Consider the following 24,764-nt stretch of genomic DNA (forward strand, 5'->3'; position numbering starts at 1 on the left):
AGGTGGTCCTTAGAAAAAAATTGGAAGATAAAGTGGTCCTTGGTCTGAAAAAGTTTGAGAAACACTGCCCTTTGATTACGAGGTTTAAGTGCTATTTAGCACCAATGAGTGTGAAAGTAAGTAATGATCAGATTTTTCATTTTTGGGTGAAATATTCTCTTAGCATCTTCTTACGCTCAAATTGTTTAAATTTGGCTTAACATTTGCAAGGTTTAGAAACGCAACTTCAATTATTATTAAAGAGATTATCATAATTTATGCGTGATTTCTTCTGCGTTTCAACAAAAAATATTTTGTGTCTCGAGTGGGTGGGTCCTACAAACATTTCTCAAAATATCTTCCTTTGTGTTCATCAGAACAACGAAATGTATAACAACACGGAGGTGAATAGCCTAAATGATGACAGAATTGTAATTTTTGGGTGAACTGTCCCTTTAAAGTGAGCTGTTATCTGCGCGCACAGGTGCACACACTCAAATGAAAAGCACGCAAACACTAAATCTCGGCGCTTGACAGGATACATACACACAACATTATCTGGAAAATACCTCAGTCTTGGCAAGTATTCTCATAAAAACACTCAGTTATTTCTTAAAGTGAGCGCAAAAGTTTAGAAAGAAATCAGATGTGTGTGCTTATTCGGTCTAAACTGACTAGAGACACTGACACTTTTTATCATTACAGTATGGTAATCAAACAACAGAACACAAAAGGAAAATCAATCATTGTAGCTTGAATTATATTTTATTTGTAACTTTGTTCTTTTCTATGTTTATATGCGTAGGGTATCATTTCTAGATTTCTTCTTGTTTTATTTAATTTTATTTCCTTTATTTTTTTGCTGATCTGAAGTTTAAAATTTCTGTCCTTTCCACTGCTGCGTAGTAGATCAGCTGTCATTTAAATGAATGTGAATGTAATGCGAGTTACTGTACTTCTCTAAATCTACTGTACTGTTTGTTTGCCTCTCACTCGCGAGTGGGCGTGTCGCTCTCTGAGTGACGCAACTAGAGTAGCCTGCACGCGCTGCAGCGGTCAATAAAGACACGCGCGCTCTCAACCATACAACACAGACGCGTCAGAATCAGGACGGCACAACATCATGGGTAAGAAAGCATGTTTAACTCATGTGTTTATCTTTATGATGATTGTGATTATTGATGACTTAAATATTTTTATTAAAAGAAAAATGACTGGTAATCTAAAAATGTTTCATATTGATTTACAATTATAATAGCCTAATAATTAATAAAATATAACTCAATCACAACGCTACTGTATTGTGTTACAGCAGTTAAATTATTTGTGATTTTTTTCTTTTTTGCTATAGGAAACACTTTTATTATTTTATAGTGGTATAAATTAATCTATTTATGTATTAATTTCTTGCAATTTTGTCCACTATGGATCTGTCAAGATGTGTATTTTGAAAAGCATTCATTTCATTTGCATAACTTTTATTTATTTATGTGTTGTTTTTCCCATGACTTCATAACATTAACCAGGCACAATTTAGAGACCTAACTGTTGAATTCAGCAGGTTTATGAACTGGTTCAGTCTAAAGCATCTCTGTTCTGTGTGAATATAAAGTTTAGTCAGGAGTGTGATGTCACTCTGTGTGAGTTTATGTATAAGTGTGTGTTGATAAATCCACTGTAAGTTTTTCTGTTTGCTTGAAGTTTCCACCCCGCTGCATGCAAACATTACAGATCTCTGTGAAAGAGGTTTTTTAAGATTCGTCTTATACAGTAAGAGTAGCCTATAAACAGCTGTGTCCTCATTTGCCCAACTACAAATATTTACAAATGATTAAAATAGTACGGCGTTCACATATCCATAAATAGAAAATATCATCGAATGAGGAAGGACATTGAAAGGCTGTTTTTTCTCTTACCTCAAGCAGCCTTCACTTGCGTAATTGGACGTTTTCAAGAGTTTGTAGCATCACTAAATCCTGCTTTATACCAGCAAACAGTCTGGCCTATTTAGTTAATGCAAACTATTGAAATAAATGCAAAAGGCTTGGGAACACGCACGCACGCACGCACAGGGAGATAGCATCTCTTAAAGACTTGGAGTAAAGCTTTGTTAAAGATTACAACAGCGGGTAAACTGATAAAAAACAGACAACACCCCACTGAGACGAACCCCCACTAATACACACAAATATGCAAACACAAACACACACACACAATAATCTGAGACTAATTTGGTCACCGCAGGTAAGTGAGTACAGAGTCTATTTGCAATCTCTCTCGCTCTCTCTCTCCATGTCTCTCTGTCTGTCATCTATAGGTCTTCATTTCTCTGTAAAGCCCCTTCAAGGCTGCATCTGTTAAACATAAACCACATGCTTCACATGCACAATACATTCTTTAGATCTTTACCACATGCTCCAATTACAAACTTAAACACACACACAGGTCAGGGTCCAGCTGAAACACATTAAAGCAGAGTAACACAACACTGTGTTCCTTGACTGTGTTCTGCAAGAACATCTTGCATGAAATAAAGCACAAAATCCCATTTAACAAGAAGTTTGGAAGGTCATCCGGATCATCTTAGGTATTGTTTGCTGTCCAGTTTACTGCAGACTTGAAAGTGTGACAAACTCTCCTTCTGACTTGTCTATCTAAACTCAGACGGAAAAGTATGAAAGTGAGCATAAAATTTCCAAGGCATTACGTTTAAAACTCTTAAAGCCTTTAGGGAGAAATGTTTGGATGGTTATCAGGACATGGGAGAAAATGTGGCTTAGAAATTCTCAACTAGTTTGAAACAGCATGAATGTATGCATTGAAACTGTTTGGTGTCATTTATTGCAAATAAATTATGGCCACAAAAACCGGACGACTGGCGTCTGGAAAGTTTACAATGTTTACAGTGTCCTAATAAAACATCAATACTAGCAAAGTACCATGATAATACTGTAGTTTTTGAATGATACACAATAGGGCAAACAACCCATTTAACCTCTGCACATTGGTGCACATTTCAAAATAATCAATGAGAAATAAATGTAAGGACTTACAATGACTTGATGTGTGGAACGGTAAGTATAACAGAATAAAAGCATCATAATCTCTCTTCATCATGTGTTCTTACAGCTCTGGATATCAGTACTTGGGACCTTGCATGCAAGTTTAATAACACAGACCACCACACCGAGTTAAACGGCACAGATCGGCTGATCGTGAGGAGAGGTCAACCCTTCACCATCAACCTGTACCTAAACTCTGGATCTTATCAGCCTGGAGCCACTCAGCTTTATATCGAAGCAGAGACAGGTAATGTTGTGTACACCTGACACATTCATTATTGCATTTACACTCACCTAAAGGATTATTAGGAACACCTGTTCAATTTCTCATTAATGCGATGCTGTAATGGTGTGGGGAATGTTTTCTTGGCACACTTTAGGCCCCTTAGTGCCAATTGTGCATCGTTTAAATGCCACGGCCTACCTGAGCATTGTTTCTGACCATGTCCATCCCTTTTTGACCACCATGTACTTATCCTCTGATGGCTACTTCCAGCAGGATAATGCACCATGTCACAAAGCTGGAATCATTTCAAATTGGTTTCTTGAACATGACAATGAGTTCACTGTACTAAAATGGCCCCCACAGTCACCAGATCTCAACCCAATAGAGCATCTTTGGGATGTGGTGGAACGAGAGCTTCGTGCCCTGGATGTGCATCCCACAAATCTCCATCAACTTCAAGATGATATTCTATCAATATGGGCCAATATACTTTCAGCACCTTGTTAAATCAATGCCAGTATTAAGGCAGTTCTGAAGGCGACAGGGGGTCAAACACAGTATTAGTATGGTGTTCCTAATAATCCTTTAGGTGAGTGTATATTTATATACATCCATAAGGCTGCTAATTCAGTCCAGCCTGATCTCACTGGAATTCGTACGCATTTTACAAGTAGAAGAAGTGAATTGTACAAATATGTAGGATTATTATTAAAAATACACGATGAACTCCACGCCTAACCAGAACATCACAGGGGCAAAAACAAATCTTACACATACATGTAAGTGTACAAATATGGTTGTATGAATTATTATGAATTTGCAGCCCAGTCTCGTTTTTGCATTTTTTTTTGTGACCGTATCACGAATTTATGTTTAAGTATCGTTGTTATGTATTGGTTACTCAACTATTTTCTTAGCATTGTGGCTTCTAACCCTAACGCCAGGCCACAATGGTTTAAAAATCAGAAAATATAAAAAAATCTGAAAAAATTGTATAAACCAATACTTAAAGTGACATCCTAACGCAAACACCAAATCTTACCCTAAACCGAAGCGAAAATGGTTTGAAAATAGAAAAAAGCAGTTGAGAAACCAATACGTGACAATGACACATAAACAGAAATTCGTGATAAAGTCACGAAAAAAATTTGGAAATTCGTGACAGTATCATGAAAAATAATTCATAATTTACGTGACTATAGGTATGCAATTTCGTGAGACGGGTTAGAATTAGTCATACATACAATTGCCACGATATTGTGTTGTTCAGTTAAGGTTGCAATGTGTTATCAAGTGTCAAATGTAAAAAGAATGTAAAAATGACATAAAAAAAAACCATGTACATCATATAATAACACGTATGATTGTATCTAAGGGTTTGAATCGGATTTATTTTACAGTATATCAAACATAGGTAAGCACTGACAGCAGGCGACTCTGGGCCAGATCCGGCCCGGGGTCGTCTGCTGGCTGGATTTCATTGTTTATTTGGGGATGAGGTGGGTCTGATGTCACTTAGGGCATCGTGTAACAGAGTTAGGATGACATAAAACATTTAAACAACATTGATTTGGCCTGATTTGACATTAGGAACAAATGTCCCAGAAAGTGTTTCCTTTAACAGCAGAGACCTTTTTAAGCCTATCCTCATGTGTTGTGTTTGGCAGCGACCGTGTTGCTTTTTCATGTAACTTGTGTTATGTTGGATGTGAGAGGAGGACATCGTCAGTGTTTGGCACACAGACAGGAAGAGTCTGTACAGACCCAGATAACCTTACTGTCAAGACAACAAGACTGCAGCTTTTGGCTTATTGAACAGAATCTGTGAAGAGATTAGCCCTCTTAAAAGTTCACATTACTGCGGGCTACAGTATGATAAAGAACTAGAGATGAGCACCACATAAGCGACCCAATGACCACCCGCAACCTTCTTGTGTAACAGAGCGGTGATGAATTTCACACTTCCAAGGGGCCCTCTGGTTTTCTTTAACTTGTTTTAAATATTTGCACATCTAATGAAATATTATGAGTCTTATATAACAGAAGACATTAAACAAACATTACCTTTTATTAACACGACAATACCTTAAATGTACCCTAATGCTTTCCCATCAGAGTTTAACACATTCACCTCAGTTTGATTAATCATACTACACTAACAGGAAATGTGATTTAACTCAATGCCCGGAGCTTTGGAGACGGGAGTGGCGTTCTGGAAAACCTCCAGTTCTGATTTCATAACATTCCAGTGGATGTGATTGTTCAATGGCCTTTAATAGCAGGGTCAATGAGATCTATCCTGCAGCTGTAGACACATTCCTGAAGATTCGGCATGTCGGTCAAAGCTGGTTTGTGCTTGTTAGTGCTGGTGGAACAGTATAGCCTTATTGTTTACTATATTGATCCACCAGCATGATTGTGCTGATAAAACTGGTTGACTAAGAGCAGCTTGCTAATTAAAATAGTTAAGAAGCCTGATAATGATCCCAGCACACAAACATCCACAGACTTTCAGATGCTTAAAAAGTCATACTACACACTTTAAAAATATCTGGGTTAATTTGGACCCATAATGGGTAAACATTGGACAGAACACGTGATGGGTTATAGACAACCCAATGTTGGGTTGTTGTTATGCAACCATGGGGTATAACCCAGCTGTTGGGTTAAAACAACCCAGCATTGGGTCAATTATAAACCAGCGGTGTGTTTTGTCCAATATTTACTCATTATGGGTCAAAATGAACCCGGAGTGCACATTCTGCATGCAATAAATTTACTTTAATATAATGCATACTCTCTAAATGCTGGGTCATAAAGGGACGAGCCCAGCCGCTGAGTAAAATGAATCCAGAAGATATTTATATTTGACCCAACAATGGGTTAAAACAACCCGGTATAGGTTAAATTACAACAGGGGCTCTTTTTCATTTTGGCTAATCAATACACTGCAAAAAATGATTTTCAAGAAAAAAAAATCTTATATTTTTGTCTTGTTTTCAGTAAAACTTTCTAAAAATTCTTAAATTAAGATGCTTTTTCTTGATGAGCAAAACGACCCAAGAAAATAAGTCTAGTTTTTGGACCAAAAATATCAAATTTAAGTGATTTTGTGCATAAAACAAGCAAAAAAATTTGCCAATGGGGTTAGCAAAAAAATCTTGAACATTTTTCTTAAACAATAAATTCAAGAAAATTTGCTTACCCCATTTTATGCACAACTTTATTAAATTTGATATTTTTGGTCTAAAAACTAGACTTATATTCTTGGGTCGTTTTGCTCATCAAGAAAAAACATCTTAATTTAAGAATTTTTTAAAAATACTAAGAAATGTTTTTCTTGAAAATAATTTTATGCAGTGTAAATGTCAGAAAGTCAATGAGATTCAATGTTATACTTATTTTCAAGACATATATTACACTACTGTGGCCGGTTGCATAAACATAGCTGTGACATTAAGACTGCGTCTTAAGAATGATTCTGACTAACTAGCAATTAGTTAGGGCTAATCAGTCTTATTATTTGTATTTAAATAAGACCAATCGACCTTTCTATGTAACATACTTAAAACAGTTATGATCAGTCTTGAAGAAAAAAATTCATGACTAACTTTTAAGACTAGCCTTAAAGTTTTATGCAACCGGCCGCTGATGTAGTTAAGTTAGGGATTTTGTAACTTTAAGATGACCTAAATGCTACTACCAAATTAAGACATCATAGATGCCCAGCAAGCATTTTTTAAAAGACAACACAGCCCAGACATCTAGGCTAAAAGAAGGCAAAATTGGGACTTTCCAACCCATTCTCATGAATTGCATATAAATAGCAAGCAGTGTGAAAAGTTGTGGAATACATAAGCCAAATGCGTGCATATGATTCACTAGTCCTTTCTGTTCACATAATATGGTGCATCCCTTCATGTCGTTTTATGTAATAATTTTTCAATATTTTTTCTGTTTTTTTAAACCATTGTCACTTGAGTTTAGGGTTAGATTTGGGATTTGCTTAAGGATGTCATTACATATATAGGTTTCCCATGTTTTTGTCTATTTTGAACAATGGTAGAATTGGGGTTTACGTTAGGATGTCATTTAATATAACAAAAAGTTGTTCTAACTCCAAACCCAAGAAAGCAATACATAAAACGACACAAAAAGATGCACCGTATTAAGTGAATGGGAAGGACTGGCTTTTCACATGCATGCAAAATTAGAATTTGGCACAACTTTTCACACTGTGTGCTATTTATATGCATTTCATAAGAATGGTCTGGACATCTAACCACAGCCCAAAATAAATCAATAAATGAAAGCAAACACTTATAACCACTGTTGACTTTGCTTACATGATGGGATATCAGACATCTCACAAGATATTTTGGCAACCAAATTGAAGTTTATTTAGCTAGAAGTGTGTTACTCATAACCAGACTATATCAGATCTATAGTTCACCTAGACTGTGAAATGGCGGCTGTAGCTTGTTGGAAGTCACCTCCACAATGTTTGAAACAAAGCATTTGCAGATGTTTTTCGCTGTTGGTGTTGACGCTGTTCTGAACTGTGATTATCATACAGGACCTCAGCCCGTGGAGCAGTACGGCACCAGAGCCGTCTTCAACCTCAGCGATGAGATCGACAGCACCCGTTGGAGTGCAGCGGTCACCAGTCCACCTGCAGACACTGTTTGCCTTTCTATTTGTGCGGCTCCTGACGCGCCCATCGGACGCTACATCCTGACTCTAGACGGACGATTCCAGTTTGAATTCATTCTGTTGTTCAACCCCTGGTGTCCAGGTAAGTAAAAGCAGATGGGTTTGAATACAATGCCTTGAGGTGATAGATGTGAGGAAAGCCTGCTTGATTATAAAGATATTATCTTTTAAGTTATTGTAACCTGGTACTGACACATGCATTGAAATCTGTAAACATCCAACCACTAAAACCGTCTGACTTACAGGAGATGTGGTGTACATGGATAGTGAGGAAAAACTTGGGGAGTATGTTTTGGCTCAGGATGGCATCATCTTTAGGGGCGATGCCAAGTACCCTGTACCGCTGGCTTGGGACTTTGGACAGGTACCAAGAAACACATCTGTACTATTACACAATGCTCGAACATATTGTACTTGATAAACTGATTTCACTCCCTAACAACAAATTGAAAAGCTCAAACACACAACAGCAACAGATGCGTTTAGGTTGATCGGAATCATCGGATCACAAGTGGATGACGCTAAACTCTAAAAAATGCTGGGTTGTTTTAACCCACTGTTGGGTCAAATATAAACATTTTCTGGGCAAACACTGGTTTGAAATTAGCCCTTTGTCTGAAACAAAAGTATCTTACAATGCATCCAATTTTAAATGTGCTAAAAATCACATTTGTGTGATTCTCACGAAATCCAGACATAGAAGGTTTCCAGCATCAATTTTAAAAAAAAAGCCCTTGCAGCCAATTTTTTTTTTTTTTTTTTTGCACATATAAGATTAAGGTCTGAACTTACTATAACCATTATTTTTAGAGGATTTAAAAAATATTTCCTATAGAATTATTAAATTTTTTTAGATTATCATTATCAAAATTATCATTACCGCAACATGATATTACATTAAATATATGCATTTACAAACTCATGCTTCGGTAATGAGAACTAAAAAGTTGTCTAGGTACTATGACAAACAAAATATTAACTTTTATCTGGAGAGAAAAAATAAGAACTGCTTACCTGGTAGCCATCTTGAGTGTCACAGTCAATTATGTCCCTTCAAACATTTGTTTTAAATGTTAGTTCCTTGAGGGCTTAAACAATGATTGAAAATTGTTGCGGAGGATTAGAAAATTGGTCTTGGACACATTTATATTCCTTATTAATGTCTCTACATTTACCAATGATCACCAAATACCACATGTTTCTTTACTGTAAATGTTTATAGTATAACATGCACTGAAGCTTTTTATTTTTTAGATTTTTTAATTATAAATATTTCCATGTCAAAGAACCCAAATCCAGTCATGGACACGTTGCGGTAATGAAAATTTCCCCCTTAAATGTGTAAAAAAACAACAAAATTGGTTCGTCTGATGTCATTTGAAATCATGTGAAAAATAGTACATGAAGAGATGTTTGTAACTGTATGCTTCTTATTTTGATACTCTTACTATGCATTTATTTTTTTATCAAAATATTTCATGACACCTCATAAGTCTAATTTCGCCATTTAGAAAAGCTAATGTACTGAGTGAAAATTACCAGTTACTGGCCGTGGGCGGGGCTGTATCAGTGTGACATCACATTAACAAGAGAATCAAAACAGCATGTCTAATGAGATTGCTTTGGTTTAATGCGGTCTCATTTTTTGATCTTAGGGTTGTTGCGTTCACACACTGCCAAAACACATTTAGGTCCAAACACCTGTAAAATGGATTTTGCGTAATAGGTGCCCTTTAATGCTAAAACAGAAAAAGAATGCTATACTATTTAAATAAAGAAATATTTATTCATCATGGTAGCCATTCTTATATTGCCTTTAATGTAAGATTTAAAAAAAACACAGTAAACTAAATATATTTTATATATGACTTTATTGTATTGTTCAGTTTGAAGATGGCATCCTGGATGCCTGTTTAAGAATCCTGGACATGAACCCTAAACACAGGAAAAACCCAGGGAAGGACTGTTCTGGACGCAGAAACGTCATTTATGTTACACGAGTGCTCAGTGCTATGGTAAGAATCTGACATCAGCTCTGTTACACAACACTGCCTCACACAGGTCATCATCGTGAACATCAGGTTTAGGGAAAGCACCAAGACACAGTTTCATGTGGTTTTCTCAAAGTTTGCATGGATTACAATGAATCACCATGACACATTATATCGTCTTTTAGATAAATAGCAATGACAGAGACAACGGTGTACTGGAGGGATGTTGGAGAGACACGTTTGATGGTGGTGTGAGTCCCATGTCCTGGAGGAGCAGTGTTGATATTCTGAAAACATGGGACCGCTCGTCTTGTATGGCTGTGCGTTACGGTCAGTGTTGGGTCTTTGCTGCTGTTGCCTGCACAGGTATTTCAACATTCGCCCTTATTTACACTGATGAATCATCTTGTATTGCATGTGTTTAATGTAAGCGTCTGCACGAGTCACGACTAATGCAGTTATCTGTATCTGGTTTGTTTTCAGTGGCTCGTGCTCTGGGGATCCCATGCAGAGTCGTAACAAACTACCTTTCTGCTCATGACACCAACAGCAACCTCATAATCGAGCGTTATGTTAATGAGAAAGGAGAAACAATCGGGACCAGCAAAGATATGATATGGTATGAACAACAGCTTGCTTTCAAGACATAAATGTTATACAATTACAGATTCAATACATTATCTCTTTCCACGCCAGCGTTTTTTAAAAAAAGTGTCAGCCAGTGCAACTTTTTATGATTTCCAGAAAAGTTTAATGCCTTCCAGAAAAATTTTCTTTAAATATATAAACATACAATATATCAAATGAAAGAACAGACCCTCAGCTTTAAAAAAAAAACATTTCATCCTACCTTAAATTGATATAATAATTGCATTTTTGTGAAGGACTTTTGTTAGAGATCAGATTCAGAGCGATGATCAAAACATACATAGAGTTTTCACTGTTTTCGGATCAGTGGATGCTTTAGTATTTTATAAGTTGGGTAAGAGCGACACCTGGTGGATAATAACAGAAATATGGATTGCCGTAAAAACTCGTCATTGCCAGGGAAGCTTTATCTCCTAATTGACGAGATCACTTATCAAAGGTGGGGAAAAATTTAAAGGGATTTTTCACCCAAAAATTTAAATTCTGTCATCATTTGAGATTTTTTTAAAACATTTAAAAAACATTTTTTAAGATTTAAAATAAATATTTGTTGTCCCCAGAGTACAAATGTAAAGTTTTAGCTTAAAATACCATATAGATAATTTTTTATAGCATGTAAAATTGCCATTTTGAAGGTGTGAGAAAAAATTTGCTGTTTTTTGGGTGTGTCCTTTAAAATGCAAATGAGCTGAAGGAATGCAAACACTGATCACCATAATGGTGGTTTGTTAAAATTGAAACTCAACTGTGCTGTCAATTATTTTTTTCTCTCTCTGTACTAAATGGCAGTGCTGTGGTTGGATAGTGCAGATTAAGGGGTGGTATTATTATAATAAGATCCCCTTCTGACATCACAAGGGGAGCCAAATTTCAATGAGCTATTTTTTCACATGCTTTCAGAGAATGGTTTACCAAAACTAAGTTACTGTTTTGTTTCAAATTTTCTAGGTTGATTGAAGCACTGAGAACCCAATTATAGCACTAAAACATGGAAAAAAGATTTTTATGTTATGTCCCCTTTAATACTTTCTGTATTTTTCAGCATGTTTGAAGATATTTTAATTATAAAAGCAGGAAACTGTCATGTTATCATTACTTTAAGAGTTGTTGTTACTGTTATGTTTAACATGTGTTGTTGGATCTGTCGCAGGAACTACCACTGCTGGGTGGAGAGCTGGATGACCCGACCGGACCTTCCACCGGGCTTCAACGGCTGGCAAGCGAGTGACCCAACACCACAGGAGAAGAGTGAAGGTCTGGGCGTATTCTGTTGCTTTTTTCATCTGCCATGAATGAACACAAGTAACAGACTGATAAATGTGTTTCTCAGGGGTGTACTGCTGCGGACCGGTTCCCGTGCGGGCCATAAAGGAGGGCGAACTGACGCTAAAGTACGACGCTGCGTTTGTGTTTGCTGAGGTGAACGCAGATTTAGTGTCCTTCCTCAAGTATAAAGATGGAAGCACGAAAAAAATCGTAAATGACCAGAAGGTGGGACAGAAGATCAGCACTAAAAGTGTGGGCCGAGATGAGAGAGAGGACATCACACACCTGTACAAATATCCTGAAGGTCTGAACACACACACACACACACAATCTCACACTGTGCTCAGATTAACTCAACAAACATAAAAAGCAAATCTTTGTATAAAACATTTCTCCGGAAGCTTCAGATGTGGATGGTTTGTGATCGCTGATGTCTCGTCCAGGTTCTGCGGAGGAGCGAAAGGTCTTTGAGAAAGCAAATCACCAGAACAAATTACTGCAGGAGCAGCCAAACCCTGGGCTGCACGTCGACATCAAGCTGTCTGCGGGTATCAGGAAAGGCTGCGACTTTGACGTGTTCGCCATTGCGACGAATAACACGCAGGAAGAGAAGAAGTGTCGTCTTGTGTTTGCATCACGGGCCGTCTCCTATAATGGAGTCACTGGGAAAGAGTGTGGCTTCAAAGATCTGCTCAACGTAGAGCTCGCACCCGGAGCAGGTGAGCAGTGCTGTACGAGTTATCAAGCAAACCCAGCAAGCGATAGCCGTCATTTTACCATCAAGGTTAACTAGACCCGACTATGAGTAACCCACTTCTAGTCAAAATAAACCTGAATATGAATTATCAATATGGAAATCATGTGTTTGATGCCAGGGACCACAAGTGATAAAAGTGTCTGCCAAATGCATAAAAACAAAATGCTAATATTTATTGTGTGGTGTGTTTATTTCAGAGAGGAAGGTCCCGCTTCGGTTGAACTACAGTAAATACTGTAATAATCTAACGGAGGACAACCTCATTCGTCTGGGCGCTCTACTGATCGATTACAGCACCAGAGAAGCCGTCATGGCCATGCGTGACGTCGTGCTGGACAACCCCGAGATCAAAATCAGGGTATGGATGCTATACACCGTTACCACCCATACGGCCAAAAATATATTTTATATAATATACAAAAAATGACCAAAAAATATATTAGCTGAAGTATACTTTTGAATGTTTACAAATTTTTTGTATATTTTGAAATATATTTTAAAAGTAAATACATTTTGAAGCTTTAAAAAATATAATTAGCCCTCCATTTATTTAAATAAGACTCACTGAAAGTGACATAATATCATTATAGTCACGCGAAATGTATTAATTTATTCGTGTCCATGGAACAAAATTCAGCTTTTTTTCGTGTCTTGAGCATAAATGTCTTTTTCGTGACGAATTTCGAATTTTTATAAATAGTTTTGATGTCCGTGGCACGACTTTGTTTTTCGTGTCATTTTATGTATTGTTTTCTCATTTTTCCCCCTATTTTTAAATCATTGTTGCTTGGGGTTGGGGTTAGATTTGGGGTTTGGATTTACTTTTATGTATTGGCTTTATGTACATGTTTTTCTTCCACTTTTAAAACTATTCTTGCCTGTAGTTGGGGTTAGAGTACATAAAATGAAATGAAAAATAAAGCCTACTTATAGCATATATTTAAAAGATATTTTGGCAAATAATAAATTTTTTCCATATGGGGTGTAAAATTTGAAATGTATTTGCTTGCCCTTGAAATACATTTTGAAATATATGTTAATATATGAAGGTTAAAACTTATATATTTATAAAGTATATTTCCAAATTTAAAAATATATTCATATGAAAATTACTTTCTATAAAATGTATTTAGCATTTAAAATATATTTTTGGCAATAGAAATTTATTTTTTGCCGTATGGGCATGACAACCAAACACCTCGATCACTTTATAATTAGCTCATGGCAACTCCAAAATGCTGAGCCACTGTCTACGACTCAGATCCCAATGTGAATGTTTTCCAGATTTTGGGAGAACCCAAAGAGAACCGTAAGCTGGCAGCAGAGCTCACACTGCAGAACCCACTGCAAGAACCTCTGCAAGGCTGCTGTTTCACCATAGAGGGCGCCAACCTCACAGGCGGCAATAGCATCACTGAGAAGTAAGAAATCTGCTTCATGTCTAGAAAGAACTGCATGTACTTTTTGGATGGTAACATATGCATGAACCCGACACAACAGGACGGATTAACTATGGTGGAGACTTTTCTGTGAATGATTGTATCAATGCAGTATCAACTAGTTATTCATGACATTTCTGTCTTTGGGATATCATGCACAATAAATCACTCACGAGTCACAACCCTTACCAAAATTATGGTTGAACTATGGTTATTGAAGCAAAACTAAAGTAATGCTAAGGTAATGTAAAGTAAATATAAAATCATGGTTATTTCGTTAAGGGAATAAAAAAATAGGAACCTGTATTCTGTAACTAAACATATAGCCATAGACTTAAACTGTACATAATAATATTTTGCATTTGTCAAATACACTGTCAAAAGTAAAAAAATTAGCAAGTTGTCACTGGGGCAGTACCCTTAAAAGGTCCACTTATGTACAGATAACTAAACATTTGGTTCCTCTGAGGTACTAATATGAACTCTTCAGGTGCAAAGATGTACTTTTTAAAGGGTACCCAGACAGCAGTGGCATATGCACAGGTTTAATCATAAAGTGTGCAAACACAAAAATCCAAGGCAAAGGCCCAATCCCATTTCTCTGTCTTACCCAATTGGCCCAATTGGGATAGCCCTTACTATCATCTGAACATGCAAAACTAAGGGGTAGGGGGAAGGGGGAAGACAGAGAAATGGGATTGGGCCATAGTCTATATTTATAAAAACTTGCTTTGACGTGGAAAAGTGAGGGTCAGGGTCTGAGCAGACGTACGCTTTTCCAATTGTATTGCATGTTATCTGCATGTACCTGCATGTACCCACATTGATGCAGACAAAACAATGTACTTTTGTGTAGAGATTAATGCCGGATCCAAGTATGGAGTTCATAAATTCATGTTCTCCACACCTACTGATCTTCACTGTAATCAAAGCAATAACAATAATCAAGAAAAATCCCATCCAGTGAAGCTGTTTGATTGAAGTGTAATATGCAAATGTTTTTGTCTGTCCAGACTCGACTGTGGCATTGAACCCGGGCAGGAGGCCAAGGTTAAAATCTACTTCACTCCCACTCAGAGCGGCCTGCGTAAACTCCTGGTGGATTTTGATAGTGACAAGTTGGGTCACGTTAGAGGATACAGGAACGTCATCATTGGAAAATGAGATCCATCAACCATTCCTGTGCACGAAGATTTGATCTGTTTTACATTTGCTTTTCATTATTCATGTCTATTATATGCAGTATTTTTGTAAAAATGTGAAAAGCTGCCCTGGATACTGTGGCACGCAAAAACACCACAATGTAAAAGAGCTGGCAATAAATCTCATCATCGTCAAATTGTAGCACACTGAGTTATCACGTACATGATGCAATATTTCTGGATGTGTGTTAGATGTGTAAACAGAAGTTGTCTAAGTGAAAGCTTAAGGAACAATGCATTATGGGAAAAATAACAATGTAAAAAAGACAATCACAACATAGGAACCCACAACAATTCGATTTTGGATGTTTAGATGGAAGAGTAACACATCTTGCACGTCTTTAAGTGTATCATTGCATTCAAGATTTAAAAAAAAAAATCATTAAAAATAACTTTACTATATTCCTGGATCCTGATCATTTCTAAAATGTCAAATAACTAAAGTTAGCGTTTCGCGCTCCTTTATAGTCTTATCATAAACAAAAATGCATGCGAGTGGTTTCTGGAGAGAGAAATAATAAATTATATGCAAACTTCAGACGCTGCGTAGAGGATAGTGCAGGACTTTAAACAGGTCACGTGTCTTTCCGGGACCTTGCAGATGCCGGCAAATCAAGGGTAGTGTAAACAAGAAAAATCAAACGATCCCGGAAGAATCCAGGATGCATTTTCTGTGTATTTTCTGGAATGTCTGTGTGAAAAGTGCTATAGGCACATTCCTGAATCTGCCGTTTTCTGGGCTTGGTGCCAGTAATGAGCACTTTCTGTTCTTGCAGAATTAAGTTTAGTTTAAGTAAGATGACCTCTTATAGACGGTTTCAGCAGTAACAACATGAAAAAGCAGCTGTCGTGGTCTGCACGTAACTTCCGGTAAACTCCGCTAAGAATAAATAATAAAGTTCTTTAAACTTAGTTTATTTATATAACAAGGAAAAAAACAACACATAGATTACATAGAAAACCTTTGGAAAACATTTGTTATTTTTCGACGAGGCATTTGTTCAAGAGATCCGTTTAGCAACTAGTCAGACCATAAAAAAACCGGAAGTAAAGTTCGGATTCAGAGGTGTATCGCGTCAGCGCACGTGCATCTGATGAAACCGTCTATATAACAAAAATCAAGTTAAAATGTATTCTTTAATTCAATGCTTCTCTAAAGCAGTGGTTCTTAACGTTATTCCTGGAGGCCCACTGCCCTGCATGTTTTGTATGTCTCTTTTATCTGGCAGACTCAGTTCAGTTCATTGATCTCTTCTAATGAGCTGATGATTTGAATCAGGTGTGTTAAATAAGGGAGACATACAAAATGTGCAGGGCAGTGGGCCTCCAGGAATAACGTTAAGAACCACTGCTCTAAAGCATTCACACAACACATGAGCAGCACGTGCTCGCATTGCTAAAAGTAGACCTTAAGCATCATTGCTGCAAGGCATCTGGCTAACTTGTAGAAACAGTCGTACACAGTTGTAAGAAAATAGATTTTTTTTTTACAAAAGATAAACTAAACTTAAAACACTAATGAATGATGCTAAACAATACAGGATAAGGTTGGAAATGAGCAAACAGCTGGTATGCATAGTTGTCCTCCGTTCACTACAATATCATGTAAAAAAGTCACTGGCTGTTTGCTTCAGGCCCTTGCACACATTCAAAAGCAATTGGTCTGAATGCGGATTCCAGTCTTCACCTTGCCATGTTGTCACAAATGAAAAGATAATATACAGTACAATCTTCTTCACAGTTTTTTTAACTACCGAAAACTGGCACGGCACTAGCATGGACCCTCTTCAATGTGAATTCTTGTGTGGTCTTCAAGAGTCGTTTTTTGTTTGAAACATTTTCCGCACTGTAGACATGGATATGGGCGTGCTCCAGTGTGAACTTTCATATGGACTGCAAGATTACCCCTCCTTGTGAATGTCTTTCCACACTTAAGACATGGGTATGGGCTTTCTCCGGTGTGAATCCTCATGTGTTCCTCAAGAGTTTTTTTGCGTTTGAAACACTTTTTACACTGATGACATGGGTATGGGCGTTCTTCGGTGTGAGTCCTCACGTGTTCCTCAAGACTTTTTTTGTGTCTGAAACCCTTTTCGCACTGATGACATGGGTATGGGCGTTCTTCGGTGTGAGTCCTCACGTGTTCCTCAAGACTTTTTTTGTGTCTGAAACCCTTTTCGCACTGAAGACATGGGTATGGGTGTTCTCCGGTGTGGATTCTCATGTGGATCATAAGACTAGGTTTGTGTGCAAAGCTCTTTCCACACTGCAGACACGGGTATGGGCGTTCTCCCGTGTGAATTCTCATGTGGACATTTAGATGACCTTTGTTCCTGCAAGTCTTTTCACACTGAGTACACTGGTATGGGCGCTGTCCAGTGTGAATTCTCATGTGTATTGATCGATAAGCTTTGTGTCTGAAACTCTTTCCACACTGAAGACAAGGGTAGGCCTTTTCTCCAGTGTGAATTAGCATGTGGAGAGTTAGATGTCCTGTGGTTCTGAAACGCTTTCCACACTGAAGACATGGGTATGGGCGCTCTCCAGTGTGAGTTCTCATGTGGATTTTAAGATGAGTTTTCTGCGTGAAACTCTTTCCACATTGAGAACATGAGTATGGACTCTCTCCGGTGTGAATTCTTGTGTGGACTGATAGATCACTTTTGCTTGTGAAACTCTTGCCACACAGCAGACATGGGTGTACATCACCAGAGTGAAATCTCATGTGGCCCACAAGACTATTTTTTCGTGTGAAACTCTTTTCGCAGTGCAGGCATGGGTATGGGCGCTCTCCAGTGTGAACTCTCATGTGGACCATAAGATAATTTTTTTGTGTGAAAACCTTTCCACACTGAAGACAAGGGTGTGGACTCTCTGTAGTGTGAATTTTCATGTGTTCTTCAAGACCCTCTTTCCTTTTGAAAGTCTTTCCACACCGAGGACATGGGTTTGGACTCTCTCTAGAGTGAATTTTCATGTGTTCTGTGAGACCACCTTTCCTGTTAAATGTCTTTTCACACTGAAGACATGCGTATGGACGCTCTCCAGTGTGAACTTTCATGTGGACTGATAGACAATCTTTCCTGTTGAATTTCTTTTCGCACTGAAGACATGCGTACGGACGCTCATCAGTGTGAACTTTCATGTGGACCTTTAGACTAGCTTTACTGCCAAATGTCTTTTCACACTGAAGACATTGGTATGGAGTCTCTCCAGTGTGAATTTTCAAGTGATCTATAAGATGATCTTTCCTTGTGAAGGTCTTTTCACATTGAAGACATGGGAATGGGCGTTCTTGAGAATGAATTCTCATGTGGACCGTGAGATGATTCTTTCTTTTGAAAATCTTTCCACACTGCGGGCATGGGTATGGACGCTCTTCAGTGTGAGTTTTCATGTGGACCGTGAGATTATTTTTTCTTTTGAAAATCTTTCCACACTGCGGGCATGGGTATGGATGCTCTTCAGTGTGAGTTTTCATGTGGACGGTTAGTTTACGTTTGCTTGTAAAACTCTTTCTACAGTCAGGGCAGGTGAAAGTTTTTTCTTCAGCATGGATTCGTATGTGCTTCACAAGGTCTGCTTTACTTTTAAAACCCTTTCCACAATGAGTGCAAGTAGATGATTTGGTGGCTTCTGTTCTTTGCTTTTCTGTTCGTTTTAGAAATGAAGTCATTTTCATCTGCAAGCAACCAGGAGATTTTTCTGCGATTGTGGAATTATGTGATAATGACGTTTCTTCCAGTTCCATCAGGTCTAAAAGAAAATGAGTATATATATATTTGTGTTAATACATTTCTATAAGTGTTCTCAAGACCATAATATGTTAACAAAACCTTAATAATATTGTAAAGTGTTTTTTAACCGTAATGTTTCTCAGCAATCACTTTATTCAGGGTTCCCACACCTTAGTTAACTTCAAATTCAAGGACCTTTCAAAGACTTTCCAGGTCCAATACCCTCAAATTCAAGGACTAAATGTGGGGACACATTTCAAGTGAGAGCAAGGTTACATCGTGTTACCTTTTAAGATACATTGTTACAGTTCCCTTTTGAGGGAACTGGCACTGCGTCACTGCGGTGACACTTTGGGGAAGCCTCCAGAGGTAAGTGCGTCTGAATGTCAATATCGAATTCAACCAATGGTGAGGCTTAACGACAAAGACAGGGTGACGCGGGAACCAGGAAGTATATCGCTATCTGAAATATTGCCAAAGACTGCGTTACAGGGACACAGGAAGTATGGCAAGGGAGACGCAGCGTCTCGTTCCCTTCTCAGGGAACAACAGTTACATATGTAACCCGAGACGTTTTCATGTGTCAAACACAACAAAAGTGCTTAAAATAGATTCAAGCACTTTCAATGACCTGTATCTATGTATGAATATTTTCAAAAACTTCCCAGGGCCTTGAATTTTCCCCCCAGATTCATAAACTTTCAAGGATTTTAAGGACCTGTGGGAACCCTGTTTATTTGTCACTTGGTCACAGGTACCAGCAAAATTATCCATCAACCTCTCCATACATACAATACATAAAATCTGACAAGGGGTAGACAGAACAGGTCGACAGGGTATTGAGGAAGAAGTACAGCATTACATGAAAGAGGGGAGAAAAAAAACAAACCTCCAGACTATGCTCCAAAGGGAGTACAGCAGGGTTCCCCAAATCTTACCCTGGAGGGCCAGAGCACTGCAGAGTTTAGCTCCAACCCTGATCAAACACACCCTGAGCAAGCTAATCAAGGTCTTCATGATCACTAGAAAATCACAAGTGGGTTAGTTTGATTAGAGTTGGACCCAAACTCTGTAGTGCTCCGGCACTCCAGGGTAAGATTTGGGGAACCCTGGAGTACAGTGTGGGAACAGGGGAAAACACCTCACAAACATAAGCACATAGTCAGTACACTTTACAACATGAACAACACACGACTTGCAACGGGGTAGGGGGGAATGGAGGGGTCGAGATAACCCAGCGCAGGCAAGCAGCCATCCGGTCTTGCAGCCATTCTCGGTGCTGGTCACAGACCCACCTGTCAGGATGGGGGGCACAAAGTGACGAGGCAAGGGATGGGGGTACTGGGTGGGTGATTGCGTTCATATGTATCTGAAAAGATCAGATACAGGTCGCATAGGGGCAAAAAAAAAAAATCGGAATTGGGTCGTTTTAGCCTGCAGTGTGAACGTAGCCTAAGTGCTGCGCATCCTACCCCTGACAAGCATTAAAAGTCCAGTCATCACCGGATGACAGGTTTTGATCCAGCTTATTTGTCAGAGGGGAAATAAATGTGACAGCAGGGTTCTCATCTAACACTTGACGTACCAATTACGCACAGCCTAACTTATTCATAATATATTGAGGTAATTACATGACGGGTAACTGAAACCATTTACATATGTGTGTTTAATTTTTTTTAATCAGGACATTGTTAATCTGCTAATTAAATAAGACAAGAAATATTCACGGCACCTAACTAAACCAGAAAACTGGGTCGATTGCTTCCGGTTGCCGATATGCAGTATGGTAGCTTGTTATTGTTATTCGTAGTATTATTTATGTTCTTTTTTATTCTAATATCTGAATGCATGCGAGAAGAAAATGCCTTCTCAAAAGCTATAAAATATTAAAAAGTTAGCAAATTTTCTTTAAATGGAACACAAATAAAAAAAATAATTAAATAAAAACAAAGCTTGATCATTTCAACATTTGATTTGATTGAAAAGCATTATTGATTTTCAATTGAACAACTAAACGCCTTATTTCAGACAGCGCTTGTATTATATGCAAAACATGGCTTTTTATATCAGCCACTATGCAAATGAGAGTTAATTTATGGTCCTCATACACAAACGAAATGTTAGCCACCTGTAAGACAATGGGTTAAGTCTGACACAATCTGGTGATCAACACATTGAGCAAAGCCTGCACTTTTCTTAGACAGTTTTATGTTTTACCAACGTTGGGAAGTGGTGGTTAAAATAGAGAATTGGGGCTGGAAGTGAACACATCCTGAACATGCCCTTCTTGACCCAACCACAGTCAACCTGCAGCTAGAACTAGAGGATATTTCGAAATGCCTCCCCACCATGGCAAATGCAAGATCATCAATCATAAAAGGGAACTTTGACTTAAAGAAAAACTGCAAATACGCAATGTGAGAGATATTGTTTATTTTAGTCGCTTAAGCAAGCTAAGAAACTATGCATAAATAAATTTGCTGCAAACTTTCAGTTATGTCTTTCAGCATCTCCAAACAATTCTGATTAAATCAATTGACTGATTTCAGTTTTGGTAAAATAAGTTTATATTAAACTATTTTAACATATTAAAATAAGGCCATGAGTCTCAGTTAGTTCCGATCCAAATTTCAAGTTTTTTTTTATCACACTTTTATTGGTTTTACGTGGGTTTGCATACTCAAAAATCACAAATTAATAAATTATTTTCACTGCATCATTATTAATGAAAAAGGTTTTTAAAAAATGTTATGGATTCTGGAAGCTCAGGGCTGATTTTATAACCTATGTATCTGAGACTAAAGCCCAATTTATGGTCCTGCCTATACGATCTATGCCGTAATGCCGTAGGTTATGCGTAGCCATGACGTGCACCAAAGCTGCAACAAAAGTCGCTGTCCATTTACCTCCATCACTGCTGGTCATCTCATATAAAACACAACAAGCCTCTTCTTCTTTTGTGAGTTTACTCACCCAAGCGGCTTCTTCGGCTGTTGCACTGCTATGTGGTGTTGTGCACTGGAAAGGTTACAGTATGTTTTTATAGTACAGTCATGATGTGATAGATGTGTGTTCAATATATCTCTGTCACTCCTGAATCTGTCCATCATTTTTACTGAATGAGTATATAAATCATTACTTGCTTGACTTTCTCTCTATTTTAGTGTTGTTCACTGAGGTTCCTCGTGACATCATCTCTCAGGTTGGAGAAGATGTGGAGTTGGCGTGTTCCTTCAAGGGGGCCGGTTCCTCATCCATTTCTCTGGAAATTCAGTGGTGGTACGCTCGACACGGTAAAGACTTACCAGAGAAACCTGAATGGACAGACAACCAGGCAAGCGCAGAAATGTTGTTATTGCGCACACACTTTGCACTAGTAATCCTATACTGCAACATTATTTAGAGACATAATTTAGAGACCTAACCACATCGTTGCCGCAATTGTGCATACCTGTAATTTCGCTTTTGTGTCTCTACAGGTGCTTTCACACGAAGAAACATCAAAAGGGGAAACCAAAATAAGTGTGAGTTGTTCATATAAATGTTATCTATAGATGACCTATTTTTGCAGTTTTGGATTTGTCATTTGACTCTAAGCTTGTCTTATCTGGTAGTCTGCGAGAGAACTGTAATGTGAAGGTTTTTGTCTTATTTATGTTCAGGTGGTCAAAGTGGTCGGCAGTAACATCTCGCACAAGCTTCATCTGTCTAGCCTCAAACCATCAGATGGGGGCACGTACGAATGCAGGGTGATCGACTTCAGTGAAAGCCAAGCTCAGCAGCACAGAGTTCAGGCGTATCTGCAGGTACGGCCGGATGATCTGCAACACGAACGCGCACAGTTCCGTCACATGGACCACGAGACCCATCAGCACACCGTAAAGGGCAACCATCAGCTGGATGATGGAGAGCCGGGTGATGCGGACCTTCACAAGAGACACCCCAAGCGTGAGGAAATGTTTTATAAAGTTGATCATCATGAGGGAAACAAAACCAAAGCCGGAAATAAACACCAATCAGAGAGCAGAGATTTCCAAACACATGACATGCAGATGAACAGTGACTCTGTCCTGATGAAGACTGTAAACTATAGAGGAAAGGAGGGAAAGAAGAAGAGATATAACGGGTGATTATGAAGAAGAAACAAAGAGGGAAATAAAAAAGTGCGCTCACATTTTAAAATCATTTATTAATTTAAAGTAAATGACAGAATGGCCATGCATCAACTGCACAATTTAGATAATGGATGACTGCATATACAAATGTGCCAGTAAATCTGCTGAATTATTCTGATTATTGTGTAATAATTATATTTAGTGTTTTGTTATCACACGGATGTAAACAAGAAATGTGTATGTCATTTTAACGTTAGCTAGTTTTAACCAAATTATTATTAGTAATTTGTTATTTGACCTGCATATTAGCATATTAAAGGGATAGTTCAGTGAAAATTACCCCGTGATTTACTCACCCTTAAGCCATCCATATTCGCATGACCATCTTCTTTTAGATGAACACAATTGAAGTTATATTAGAAAATGGCTCTTCCCAGCTTTATAATGTTATGTAAATTTAGGGTCATTTTCAAGCACAAAAAGTGCATCCATCCTTCACAGACGCAATCTACACAGCTTCAGGCGTGTCCCCAGAGTACATATGTGAAGTTTTAACTCAAAATATCATATAGGCTAGATAATTTATTATAAAATGTTAAAATTGCCACTTTGTGTGTGATCAAAAATTTGCTGTTTTTGGGTGTGTCTTTTAAAATGCAAATGAGCTGATAGCTGCACAAAATGGCAGTGCCGTGGATGGCAGATTAAGTGGCGGTATTGTTATAATAAGATCCCCTTCTGACATCACAAGGGGAGGCAAATTTCAATTAGCCTTTTTTTACATGCTTGCAGAGAATTTTCAAAGTTACTTGTTTTATCTTTATCACATTTTCTAGGTTGATTGAAGCACTATGGACCCAATTATAGCACTTAAACATGGACAAAAGTCAGATTTTCATGATGTGTCTGTCTCCTTTAATAAAGGCCTTCTGGGGGTAATCAATGTGATTTTGTAAAAACTTTATCTTATAAACTATAAATAGCATTAAATCCTAAAAACAAATACGTGATTTTTGTGTTGTGTTCAGTTTAAGTGCGTTCAGTGGCGTGTTTACCCACCACGCAAACCACGCAATTGCGTAGGGCCTCGCGGGCTTGGGGGGCCCCCTACTGGCCACAAGGTGTGCGAAAGTATGTTACGTTTATTCAGACCCAAATAAGCACGGATAAAGCACGCGCGAGTGACAGATGTGCAAGTATGCACGCAGAATAATATATGCGCGCATCCTCGCAAGGGCACATATAGTATGGGAAGCCGAACTCATCAAAAGAAGGACGAAACTGCGCCACTCGAGTGATCTGCGTTATTATATGCGCGGCTATGGCGTTTAATCAGACCCAAAAGTTGCGCGCACAAAAACCGGACGCTTGTCCACGCGCGAATATTGTTCTGACAAGCGTCCTCGCGAGCGCGCAGATGAGCAAACTCTACAGGACAGCGCACCTCTGCACAGCGCGAACAAAAAGCAGCCACACAAGTGCTGGAATGAGCGCTCGCTCGACTCTTTCTGTGCTCTCGTAACTGCACAACATTCACTCGATGGTCAAGTTTACTTTAAAGACTTTGGGCTTCACACTTGTGATTGGTGGTTTGGTTTGATCAGTGACACGAATCTTTTGTTCCACACT

At 38.2% G+C, this 24,764-nt stretch overlaps 3 protein-coding genes across 3 annotated transcripts; 2 read left to right on the forward strand and 1 right to left on the reverse strand.

The window, feature by feature from the left end:
* Nucleotides 1-956: 956 nt before the first annotated feature.
* tgm2b (transglutaminase 2b) lies at nt 957-15,685 on the forward strand. Its single transcript, XM_065293871.2, has 13 exons — nt 957-1,106; nt 3,109-3,288; nt 7,844-8,062; nt 8,226-8,344; nt 9,867-9,995; nt 10,157-10,337; nt 10,455-10,590; nt 11,770-11,873; nt 11,950-12,189; nt 12,329-12,604; nt 12,840-13,000; nt 13,927-14,063; nt 15,095-15,685. The coding sequence occupies exons 1-13, from the start codon at nt 1,103-1,105 to the stop codon at nt 15,243-15,245; spliced, it is 2,037 nt and encodes a 678-aa protein (XP_065149943.1). The 5' UTR covers nt 957-1,102; the 3' UTR covers nt 15,246-15,685.
* Nucleotides 15,686-16,637: 952 nt separating this feature from the next.
* LOC135783292 (uncharacterized) lies at nt 16,638-20,708 on the reverse strand. The gene has a single exon (XM_065293982.2). It carries the CDS (start codon nt 19,032-19,034, stop codon nt 17,055-17,057), a length of 1,980 nt encoding a protein of 659 aa, XP_065150054.2. The 5' UTR covers nt 19,035-20,708; the 3' UTR covers nt 16,638-17,054.
* Nucleotides 20,709-22,132: 1,424 nt separating this feature from the next.
* vstm2lb (V-set and transmembrane domain containing 2 like b) lies at nt 22,133-24,065 on the forward strand (the record flags this gene model as incomplete). Its single annotated transcript, XM_065293981.2, has 3 exons — nt 22,133-22,354; nt 22,500-22,544; nt 22,683-24,065. Coding segments are annotated over 3 exons (735 nt in total), but the record flags the coding sequence as incomplete, so codon positions are not given.
* Between the last annotated feature and the right edge of the window lie 699 nt (nt 24,066-24,764).

Source organism: Paramisgurnus dabryanus, chromosome 7, assembly GCF_030506205.2.
Source record: "Paramisgurnus dabryanus chromosome 7, PD_genome_1.1, whole genome shotgun sequence".
Taxonomy (NCBI): domain Eukaryota; kingdom Metazoa; phylum Chordata; class Actinopteri; order Cypriniformes; family Cobitidae; genus Paramisgurnus; species Paramisgurnus dabryanus.